The 11,822-nt window shown below is 46.0% G+C and overlaps 1 protein-coding gene across 1 annotated transcript; it reads left to right on the top strand.

The window, feature by feature from the left end:
- The first annotated feature begins 449 nt into the window (after positions 1 to 449).
- On the top strand, positions 450 to 10,323 carry RRAD (RRAD, Ras related glycolysis inhibitor and calcium channel regulator). The gene is made up of 5 exons (XM_055000597.1): positions 450 to 562; positions 1,358 to 1,729; positions 5,024 to 5,097; positions 7,057 to 7,261; positions 9,429 to 10,323. The coding sequence occupies exons 2-5, from the start codon at positions 1,366 to 1,368 to the stop codon at positions 9,704 to 9,706; spliced, it is 921 nt and encodes a 306-aa protein (XP_054856572.1). The 5' UTR covers positions 450 to 562; positions 1,358 to 1,365; the 3' UTR covers positions 9,707 to 10,323.
- Positions 10,324 to 11,822: the final 1,499 nt, after the last annotated feature.

Genomic DNA, 11,822 nt, shown 5'->3' with positions numbered 1-11,822 from the left:
CGCCGCCTTCCCGCTGCGACTGCGGGAACTCCATTTGTTCCTTTCCGCGGCCAAGCAACCGCTACCTGTGCAATCCGAAAGCCTGCGCCTCCTTTTGGACTGACGAGAATTCACGCTGCCGCGCTCTTTTCCTCCAACGTGATTCTTTCCCTGGGCTTTTAAAAATAGCAGGGAAGCTCCCGGGCCGGCGGGTTTTCCGCAGAAAGGGTTCTGACTAATCCATCTCCCGTCTGCCACCTCTCCTTCCTACCCCCGCCCCCAACCCGTTTCTTCCAGGCGGGGGCTGGGGCGGGGGGGGGGGCGAGAGGAGGGCTGCGCCGGAATTCTAATTCAGAACCTGGTTGGACTGTGCTTCATTCTGACGTCACAATGCGAGGAGGAGCCGGGCGGGCAGACACGGGATAAATACGGATGAGAGACCCGACGGAGGCAGCAGACGAGTTCGGGAGCTTTTTGGGCTTGGCGGATCGCTGGACTGGGAGCAAAGTTACTTCTTCCCTCGGGCGAGTTTTTGGGCGCTCGGCTTCTTCTGTCTCCAGCGCCTCTGAGCAACGTCCCCAAGGTAAGTTTGCTCTGGGATGCGTGGAGGGTCGACGCGGGGAAGTTCCAGGCAGGGGACCTGGGGAAACGGGGAGACGCGTGCTGCCATTAGCCCAGCAGAAGTTGGACAAGAAGGGAGAGCGAATCGGTTGTATTCTGGCAATCGGGGGCGTGAAGAGTCGGGTGGTGTGACGGGATCCAATCTCTGCCCCGATTGCCTTTCTTTAGGGCTGCGCGCTCAGTCCGGAGGCATCTGCAAGATGCTTGAAAGAGAATTAAGGAGCACACTTAAAAAAAAAAAAAACACTTGGCGAGTCTTGAAAGGGTGCGCTTCCTCCCGGTTGGATTATTGCGCTTTCGCCCCGCATTTTAAAATGAACCGAATGAAACGATTATCGCACGTTTGGAGCTAACCCATATTCCTAATGGAACAGTCATGGGTGCTTACTCCAGGATTTATTTGCACCAAAAGGGCCTGATCCTGCCATGCATGCACTGGCCGTGTTTGTAAATTCCCAGTCAGGGAAATGATCCATTGCCTTTGTTTTCTCAATGGATTTTTGGCTCCAAAGCCCTTGAGTAGTTAGTTAATTGTGCGCTGGCTGCTTCTGGGCCACCAAAGGGTGTCCTGCTGCTTCACACAGCCCCTGTACTGGGAACGCCAACTGAGTTCCACAGAGCCACTGAGGTCCTCTTATACCCAGAGTAGGGACGCAAGGGAGGTTGTGGATCAGGCAGTGAAAGAATGGTGCTCCGTTTGGAGTAATGAGTCCCTGCTGGTGTGAACGTCGTAGGCTAACTCTCCTTTGTCTGCCAGGTAGCCCAATGACCCTGAACCGAGGCGACAAGCTGAGATACCTGGACAAGAGGCGTGGCAGCATGCCTTTCGCCGTGCACCAGGCCCACCTGCACCGGCGGAGCATGCCCGTGGACGAGCGGGAGTTGCACGCCTCCCTGCCTCAAGCCCAGCTTTCGCAGCTGGTGCGCTGCACCTCCTACAATCCCTCTGAGGAAGCGCAACACCAGCAAGACTGGGCTTCGGACTCCTCCGACTCCGTCATCTCCTCCGGCAGTGACTCCGACAATAACCTCTACAAAGTCATCCTCTTGGGCGAACACGGGGTGGGCAAGACCAGCCTGGCCAGGATCTTTGGGGGAGTGGAAGATTGCCCGGATGCCGAAGAGGCTGGTGAGGATGAAGGGGAGGTGATCTCCATGTGTGCACACTAAAAGCACACATTGCACATGGGGAAACTGTATCTTTTAAAAATTTCATTTATGCCTTGTTTTTCTCCCCAGTGGGGATTTAAGTGGCTTTCATCGTTCTATTCTCCTCATTTTTATCCTCACAACAACCCTGTGAAGTAGGTTAGGGGGTGAGTATGCAATTGGCCCAAGGTTGCTTAAGGAGCTTCCAGGCAGAGTGGGTATTCCAACCTGGGTCTCCCAGATTCTAGTCCATTGCTCAGATCATTACCAAACTGTTCAGCTTAGATGGTGGTGCAAGACTCAGCTGGCCTGGGGCAGAAATTTAGAAGACGGCACCAATGAAACAAGGTGCAGTTTGGGAGGCGTGCCCCAAATTCCCTTGCGGAGTTGCAGGGAGATGCTTGAAGGCATGTTGCTTTCTTGTCATTGCCCTGGAAAAAGTTGCCCCCCCCCCGTTAACCTTTGAGTTGTCCCAAGGAACAACACGTCTAGTGTGGTGCAGCACACATGGTGGTGCAGGTGTCACACGTTTCAAATTCGTTCAGCCCTCAAGAGGTTAGATTTCTAATATAAAAACAACATGTTTCAATGGAAACCATAACCATGGGGTGTTACTTGGAGGCAAGAGGTCATATTCAGGTTATTTCGAGTATCAGCACAGGAAAAATACTTTGCTTGTATGAAAACCCAGATTCTGCTGGAGACCTGGAGAAAAGGGTCATGTACTCTGATTAGCAGCAATAGTCAGACTGTGGTAGAAAGTGATTCTTGATCTCCTAAGGAGAAGAACATTTCAGCTTTTGAACATGCCAAGGGGTTCCTAATCGGAATATATGAAGGATAAAACTCATTGTAGACAGCAGCTCTTAAGGACCAATAGAGAATGTGGGCTTGCCCAAGGTCAACGTCTCTCAGCCATGGCTCAGTGGCAGAGGATGTGCTCAGCATGTAGCAAGTCCCCGATTCGATCCTTTGTATCTCTAGTTAAAGGATTCCAAGTAGAAGGTGTTGGGGAAAGACCTTCCAGCAATTAAGACCTTGGAAAGCAGCTGCCAGTCAGCATCGCTGATATTGAGCTAGATCGACCAAAGGTCTGACTCGGTGGAATTCAGCTTTAGATGTTCAATACTCCTCACAATGGCCTGTGAAGTGAGAATGAAGTGACCTTGAAGTTTTTTGGAGAGGAGAGGAATGCAAGTGTGAGGGAACAGGCCAGTAAAGATGCATATGGCAACATCGGGGTTGACATTTGCTGCCTTCTGGAATAAGATACTTTTGTTAATTAGGATGCTATGCCAGGCCTGACCTGGATAGCCCAGGCAAGCTGGATCTCACCAGATTTCAGAAGCTGAGCGAGGTTGGCCTCGGTTAGTAATTGGATGGGAGACCTCCAGCAAAGACCAGGGTTGCAGAGGCAGGCAATGGCAAACCACCTTCATCTGTCTCTTGCCTTGAAAACTCCAGCAGTGGTTGCCAATAAGTCAGCTGTGACTCAATGGCACACTCTACCACCACACCATAAACTCAAAACTTGTAATCTCTTCATGGAAATAATATTGTTAAAAAAATCATATAAATAAATATTGTTGTCCCTGCCTACAACTTCTAAACTATAAGTGAGTCACTGTGCAGTTCTATGCAGAATTACTCCAGTCTAAGCCTGTGGAAGTCAACAGACTTAGACCTGAGTAACTCTGGAAAGGATTGCATGGTTTCCCCCAGGAATTACTGAAAACATCTTGTCCCTTTGATTTTTTGCAGCTTAAAATGGTCCGAAATGTGAGTTTAAAACTTTGAAGAGTCTTTTGATAATCTGATAAAAACCAGCTGGAACATTCTGTGCTAAAATTCACCCTGGTAGAATCACACCTCATGAATTTAGCAAATGCGATCTATGTTTCACTTGAAAAAATGGAGTGAGGGGGTTATTTTATTTACCACGTTAGAGTACAAGAAGCTAGCCAGGGATATTTTTGCATCTCTCCTGCTGTTTTTGGCCTGGGCAGTAGAACATTCTTTTAAAAATCACTTTTAATGAAAACAAACGTTTTAAAAACCGTAGCTTACAGTGCCTTCCTCACTGCTCCTCTTTCTATCAGCCACTGTACTACAACAGAATTTTGGAAGGGAGCATAATTGGAAGCACGTTATGATGTATTAGATTAGGGAATTGTAATCCCTTTTTTGTTCGATGTATTTAGTTTAACAAGCAAGGGTATGCTCTAGAAAACACATTTGCTCTGAAGTGAGTTCTGTGGGTAGTTTTTCTGAAATGGGATTCGCAACTGAAGTAGAGGGAGGTGTGCCTTTGCCTTAAGACAAAGAGCAGAACCACAAGTGACAAAAGGCACAGATTGGACACTTGTCAGCTTCCCTCAAGTTTTGATGGGAAATGTAGGCATCCTGGTCTCGCAGCTTCGCTTTCTGACTGCTGTCCAATGGACTTTTCAACTGTCACTTGTCCAACATTCCGCCAAGCTGCCTACATTTCCCATCAAAACTTGAGGGAAGCTGACAAGTGTCCAGCCTGTGCCTTTTGTCACTTGTGGTTCTGCTCAAAGATAGCCAGTTTGGTGTAGTGGTTAAGAGCGGCAGGACACTAATCTGGAGAACTAGGTTTGATCCCCCATTCCTCTGCTTGAAGCCAGCAAGGTGACTTTGGGTCAGTCACAGCTTCTAGGAGCTCTCTAAGCCCTACCCTTCACAGGATGATTGTCGTAAGGATAATAATAACACACTTTGTAAACTGCTCTGAGTGTGGCATTAAGTTGTCCTGAAGGGTGGTATATAAATCAAATTTGTTGTTGTTATTATTAATGGATATGGAGTGCCTAAGTGTGGGGAGTGAAGCCCTGCCTCCTCTAGCACTTTATCTCATTGTACCTTGTAGCTTTTAGCATTTTTTGCTCAGCCTGATTCACTTCTGATGTTGGAACTTGGCTGGAAGAACCCCTCCTGAAAGCCACAGAGTGGAAAGAGAGAAGGCAGTAAAGAGTTGCTTCTCTCCTCCACTTTGTCCTCACAACAACCCTTTGAGGAAGGTTAGAGCGAGAAGCAATTGTCCACCTGTGAGCTTCATGGCTACATGGAGACTTGAACCTGCGATCCACCTCATCATAGCCCGGTGCTCTAACAATTACGCCACATTGGCTGACATAGCTGAGCAGTTCATACATATGACTCGCTTCAGATTACTAATTCTTTTTATATATAAGTAATCACAGTAGAATCAGGGTTTTTCCCCCTAATGTCTTTTTTAAAATTTCCTTTTCAGGCAATACGTATGACAGAGCTATTGTGGTGGATGGCGAGGAAGCTTCTCTGGTGGTGTTTGACATATGGGAACAGGTAACTATCTTGGCTCCTTTGACTATTGTTATTTATATTCTCTCGCTTCCTGCCACCCCCACCCCGCACAAACCCTTCCATTCACTGGCATCAGGGCTTTACAATTTCATCCTAAACAGAACTACACCCTTCTAGGATCATAGCTAGGTTATCACACTTGCTGAGGTAAGTCCCTATTGGGGAGAAAAGTAAAGTATAAATGACCCGAGATCAGTGTCATCACTTCCTGTTAAATTTAGTAATATGTAACAATCAGTTTTGTAGAACGGTTAAACGAAACAAGGGCCGTTTCCACACGGCTTACCTTTTGCCGGAACACAGCGTGTTCTCGCGTGATAACAGCGTCTTCCTGACGCGATTTCGCGCATGAAGACGCTGTGTTCCGGCAAAAGGTAAGCTGTGTGGAAACGGCCTATGTGGATGTAAGGAGATTTATTCCCTGTTTGAGTCAGTTGCTATCTACGCAGCCTTGGTGTAGCACTGTGATTTGCAACCTGCAGAGATGGTCAGTACACCTCATCACTTTTAGCTAGTATGAATCTTCAGAATGAAGAGATAAGGCAATACCCAATGATGTGTGGGATACAGCCTGTCATTGGAGTGGAGAGTGCTCTCAAGTCATAGCTTATGGCGACTCCTGGTGGGGTTTTCATGGCAAGAGACTTACAGAGGTGGTTTGCCATTGCCTGCCTCTGCAACCCTGGTCTTCGTTGGAGGTCTTTCATCCAATTACTAACCAAGGCCGATCCTGCTTCGCTTCTGAGATCTGATGAGATCAGGCTCACCTGGGCTACCCAGGTCAGGGCGCAGCCTGTCTATAAAGATTGTTTGCCACCGGATTGACTTGTCCACATAGGAACATCCGGTTGCCAACGATTTCTCTAGCTCAATCTTTAGTGATGTGTGGGTGCTGTCTAAATCTGCTCAGCATTGGCGAATTAGTAGATCATTGCCTGCCTGGCAGACTTCCAAGTTAGGTTATCAGAACACTGTTTGTGTAAGCTTTTCCAGACCTTAAGCAGAGTGAGGCAATACAGCCATTAAATTTGTGAGTGTATTAGTTCATATGTGGTGCTCAGAAGAAAACTGGGCTGTTGTGTCAGATGCTTGTTCATTAGATAGAGGACAACATTTATAATAAGTTGTAGCTTGGGACAAACCATGAAAGCAAGAGCAATACTCAGTCTCATACAGTTACGCGGCTTCTGCTTCTTCTCCTTGGCTTGCCCCTTTCCTTAAAACCAGGCATCCAGTCTCACTTGCAAACTGGTCCACTGTGGAACCCTGGTTTATTTTAACCATGGTTACTTTGTGAAACCAGGGTTCGGCTTGCAGACAATTGCAAAAATCCTCGTTTGCCTCAAACACTGCTGGTTGCATTTCTTTTCCCCCCTGTTGCCTGAAAGAGTGTTACCAGAGGACAGGTCAGGATGGAACCCAGATACCTGCAAAATAATAAGGCTGCTTTCACACATGCTGAATAATGCAATTTTCAATTCACTTTGCAACTGGATTTTACGTCAGCAAATGATTGCTGAAGTGGTAAAGCCAACTTCAGATCCTGGTTTGATGGACTGAAGCTAGCTACGGTTAGCATAGTGGTCTGTGTTCAATCACCCTAACCGTAGCTAGTTTAATTTAACCATGGTTTCATGCAATGTCTGAACTGAGCCTGTAGCTCTCACACGCACTTTGGCTAGTGTCTGTAGCTCCTTTGTGCAGATACATACCAAACAAGTTTTTAATTTTTTTTTAGAACATTGTTTAGGGTGTATCAAATGCATTGTTCCAGTCATAAGGTCTAGAGGCTTACTTTGAGAAATTGGGTCCGTTATGGGACGACCAGCAGAGACTATCATATCCCTGCCTAGGACAGAACTTCTAAAGTAGTCAAGAATGCTTAACCTAGAGGGTTACGTGCTTTACTATAAATGTCTATATTTCTATTTTTAACTTTAGGATGATAGCCAGTGGCTTCAGAACCAGTGTATGAAAATGGGAGATGCATACATCATTGTATACTCCGTGACGGATAAAGTCAGCTTTGAGAAGGCGTCGGAACTGAGGATTCAGCTGCGAAGAGCAAGACAGACAGAAGACATTCCTATCATTCTTGTTGGAAACAAAAGTGACCTGGTCCGATCGCGGGAAGTCTCTGTGGATGGTAAGAAACTTTATCCTAATATTTTTTCAGGTGTTCAGCAGATGAGAATCCATTCGAGATCTGTTGCGAACAGCTTTGAGGATAAGCTCCTAAGCCATTGAACTGCCTAAAATGCAAGAACCTATGAAAAAGAAGATTTTCAGAGTGCAAACACTGCATGCTTAGGACGGGTCCAGATATGCAGGTTGATGAACTGACTCCCATAGGAGGCTGCGACTCAGCGGCAGAGCGCATGGTTTGCATGTGTTACGGTTTCAGGTTCAGTCCCATCCAGATCTAGAGATCTTGGGGTAAGAGATCCTAGAGAGGATCTTTCTCTGCCTAAGATTCCAGCCAATGCATTATCTGAAAAACTTTGGGGGGAGTTGTGGTCAAGAAAGCATTGACTCTGTATTGGCCTTTCCCTTTTTCTGCTGCTGTAGAACTCATTAGCAGCCCAGAGTTAGCTGGAGTCGCTCAGAAAATGCTCTGAGGAGGAGCTTAAAGGAAGAAAAACGTCTTCTTTCCCTAAAGAGGGGGACAAAATGCAAGGTGCAGAAAATGGCCTCTGGAAATGGGCCAAACCTACTGGACAGAGTGAACAACACTGTAAAGAGAGTCATAGAGCGTGAGGATTTGGCCTTCGGCAACCTTTTCACTAACTGGTAACAGCTTTTTAGGGTTTCAGGCAGCGAGAATTTATTTTTGTCCTCGCACGATAGTAAGACCTTTTCGGTGTCCTTGAGTAGTAGATTCTGGACAGACTAAAGGAAGTACTGTTCATTCAAAGAGCAAAAGGCTTGTAGGTTTCACTGTCCACAGGGTGTGGTGGGTACCTCCAGTTTAGCCCTGGCAACTGAATGGAACCTCAGTGTTAGAGGCAGTAACCACTCTCTGAATACCAGTGCTTTGAGGCTTGTATCTTCATGCTCTGTTTTAGACCCTCTAAGGGCTCCAGGTGGGGCCTGGAGATCTCCTGGAATTACAGCTGATCTTCAGTCTACAGAGATTAGTTCCCCTGGAGAAAATGGCTGCTTTGGAGTGTGGACTCCACGGCATTATACCCTGCTGAGGCCCCTCCCCTCCTCAAACCCCGCCTTCCCCAGGCTCCACCCCCCCCCCAATCTCCATGAATTTCCCAACTGGGAGTTCGCAGCCCTAGCTTCTGGTCGGGTACTATGTGAAACAGGATGCTGGACTAAATGGGCTGTTGGTCTCATCCTGCACAGTCACTTTTATTTTAGGTTAAAAGTGGTCCTTAGCAACGTTTAAGATCGGTTTAACTGGAGATGCCACGAATTAAACTTGAAACCTTCCTCATGCAAAGTTCACTCATTCTCTAGCGCTGTCAAATGTTCTCTGTCACTGAACTACAGCCCTTCCTATTAAACAGTTGCCCTATCCCTGCAGATATATTTCTCCTAATATATTGGAAAGTAAAAGGGAGACATGGTTGACAGTAACTGGAGCACACTCATTCTGTTGTTACCTCTCGCAACATTTCAAAAGTCTGCTCAGCTTGATAAGAAAACAATGTGTTTATACCAGGGCTTTTTTTTCAGCTGGAACGCGGTGGAATGGAGTTCTGGCACCTCTTGAAAATGGTCACATGGCCGGTGGTCCCATCCCCTGATCTCCAGAGAGAGGGGAGTTTAGATTGCCCTCTGCGCCAGTGGTGCGAAGGGCAATCTAAACTCCCCTCTGTCTGGAGATCAGGGGGAGGGGCCACCAGCCATGTGACCATTTTAGCCGAGGGTGATTTAAACTTTAAAAAACTCCCCCCCCCTTGTTCCAGCTGAACCAAAGTGACGACATTGTGTGGTCCTGAGTTCCACCACTGAGTTCTACCACCTCTTTTCCCAGAAAAAAAGCCCTGGTTTATACCAAATGAATAGTTGATTGGATTGGGCCAACCTTTCCACTGATGAAAGAGAGAGGAGAGGCCCCTTTTGATGGCTGAAAAAATTATGCTAGGCATGATGGGACCCACCTGGACAAAAGCTCCCACTGCAGTAGAGAGAATTGTGCAACGTTGCTGGAAAAATGGTGCGATCCCATTTGCTGCCTCTCGTAGTATCTCCAACTTTTAGAGTATAGTTTCTATCCATGAGTGGCCGCTGCATTTTCTACAACACCTCTGTTGTTGTTGTACCTTAAGTAATCCTATGTCTTTCCTCCCACTTTCCAGAAGGACGAGCTTGCGCTGTGGTGTTTGATTGCAAGTTCATCGAGACCTCTGCCGCTCTGCATCATAACGTGAAAGACCTGTTTGAGGGGATTGTCCGGCAAATTCGACTACGCAAAGACAGCAAGGAAGACAATGCCAGGAGAATGGCCAACACCAAAAGGAGAGAGAGCATCAGCAAGAAGGCCAAGAGGTTCCTCGGCCGGATCGTGGCCAAGAACAACAAGAAGATGGCGTTTAAAGCCAAGTCCAAATCTTGCCATGACTTATCAGTGCTTTAAACGGCACTTTGGAAGACCAGATGCTGTGTTTGTGTGTGTGTGTGTATGCGCGCATGTGGGATTGTGAACATATCTTTGATTGTAAAGAGTGAAACAGGATTATGGACATAAGCCACACGGTGGGAGAGAAAAGTCCTCCTTCATGCCTTAAGGCTCCTACGCAAGACTTGGAAAGAAGATGGCCGCGTCTTCATCGGCAAATGGTTTTTTAGCTTCTCTCTGTGTGAGGAACTGGACTGACCTTTCCAATTCTGCGGCTTTGTATGCCTGCGTCTTCACTGTGTACACTTTCTAGCTGTGATGTGGATGTCAGGGATATAAAGATCAGAATGAACGGTGAATGATCAGGGTTATCACTTGTTTCCTTTGCAGAGCAAGACTTGAATAAACGTACGCGGGATCGTACACTCTTGTTCTTCAGTATATACTAGAAAGCAGTAATATTTTTTTTAAAGTAAATGTTGGCTGGTCTAAGTGCATTTGGACAGGAAAAAGCAATCAAGAGAAAGCAAAATACAGACAAAAATATAATTTTTTGGAAATTAATTTGCACTTTCATGGTTTAATTTGTAATTTGTTTACATGAAGATTTTATAATAAAGTATTTCTGGTTACAATAGGTTGTTTTCTTTCCCTTCCATACAGGACACACAACATTTTCCAAAGTGCCCTGTGTGATTAGCAGACACAATGAGCTAAATAGATTAAGTTTTTATCTAGCCTGAGAGGAAAACCAGAGTTCTATTTGTTAGAAATAAGTGTCGTGGTAAGAATCAACAGATTTTTTTTAAAAAAAATGAAAAGCAGCCACAGGAGGCTGCAACTGTTGAGCAGAAGAGCAGCTTGGATGGGAGGTCATCTTTCCACTTAACATCTCTGCTAGCACTTTTTCTCCGGTGAGGTTCTAGATATATTATATTGTGTGTTCATAGGAATCAATAGGAACCCTCTTGTGTAAAGGGGAAGCAGCTAAGGTGGTGGTTTGAGCATAAAAACAGCAGTAATGGAAAGAGTTTAGTATTCTTCCATTCTTGTAGCCTCTTAAGGCTGCTTTTCATTAAACTATTCACACTTCAGCACATGTATGTAACATCTGCCCCAGGGTCTCTGCTGTCTGTCTGTCTGTCTGTCTCTCAATTGTATCTATCTATCTGTTCAATCTCTCGTGCTCTCTATCTAACCAGGCATCCCTGGTTTACTCTGAAACCACTAAGGACGTGCTCTTTCTTGCTTTCACTTTCATCCTCTTCAGAATTCTTAGGGACATCTGAGCTTGCTTGCAAGATACGGGAGCTAAGGGTGCCCCTTGCTTGAACAACTGCTGTGCAAATTTAATTAGAATAAATAGAAGGTCAAAAGAGCAGCTCCTATTCAGTTAGCAGAGGACTGAACAGAAGCTGTTCTTGGGAAATGAGTTTCTTCTTACGCTGCTGTCAGATATTCACTCCTAGGTGACTTGATGCGAAATCTCAAAAATCTATTGTGGGTTGGGAAGAGTAGTAAACAGCTGCTCCACTGTCACCCGGGCTTTGGCTCTTAAACTCCTTGTAAGATTTCAGAGCAAACTTTGCAAGATAGACCAAGGAGAGCGATCATTTTTTTTCCTTCTTGGAGCTTTAAGCTGCTTCCTCCTCCACTAGCCTCAAACATTAAGCTCAAATGCCTTTTTAAAAATAACCACAATACATACACTGTAAAGGCGCTATTTAAAGCCCCAGTCTTCTCAGCGCACAATCTATTATGATGCATCCATCACAATGCAGCCGCGCTAACGGGACCATGAAAACCTGCCCAAGGACGCCACAAATGGTTGTGCTCAGTCAGGAATCCATTGCACTGTAAAACAGACTTAAACTTGGGAGAGAATAAGATCCTTCAATGACTCTTGAGCTGAAAGTATGCAGCAGGGAGAGGCAGTCTGATCAGCATAGAATGCAACAGGCACTCTTGATATAGATATAACAGGTTTCAAGGATTTCTACACACACTTCTCATCTGTTTTTGCCGTATTGCAGAGCTCCAGATACTATTGTGAGGTCTCCCATCTAGGTACCGCCAAGGCTCTGGTCAGTTTTGCTTTGCTGAGATTGTTGGGTCATACGGCTTTGATATGTAC

The sequence above is a fragment of the Eublepharis macularius genome, chromosome 16, assembly GCF_028583425.1.
Source record: "Eublepharis macularius isolate TG4126 chromosome 16, MPM_Emac_v1.0, whole genome shotgun sequence".
Lineage (NCBI taxonomy): Eukaryota > Metazoa > Chordata > Lepidosauria > Squamata > Eublepharidae > Eublepharis > Eublepharis macularius.
The sequence above is the reverse complement of the archived record's forward strand: the minus strand, read 5'-3'. Positions and strand labels throughout refer to the sequence as shown.

Excerpts from the sequence above, each read along its gene's own strand:
- RRAD (XM_055000597.1), top strand. The coding sequence starts at position 1,366 with ATGACCCTGAACCGAGGCGACAAGCTGAGATACCTGGACAAGAGGCGT. Across the intron at positions 1,730-5,023 it reads CCCGGATGCCGAAGAGGCTG|GCAATACGTATGACAGAGCT; the intron begins GTGAGGATGAAG and ends TTTCCTTTTCAG. Across the intron at positions 7,262-9,428 it reads GCGGGAAGTCTCTGTGGATG|AAGGACGAGCTTGCGCTGTG; the intron begins GTAAGAAACTTT and ends CCCACTTTCCAG.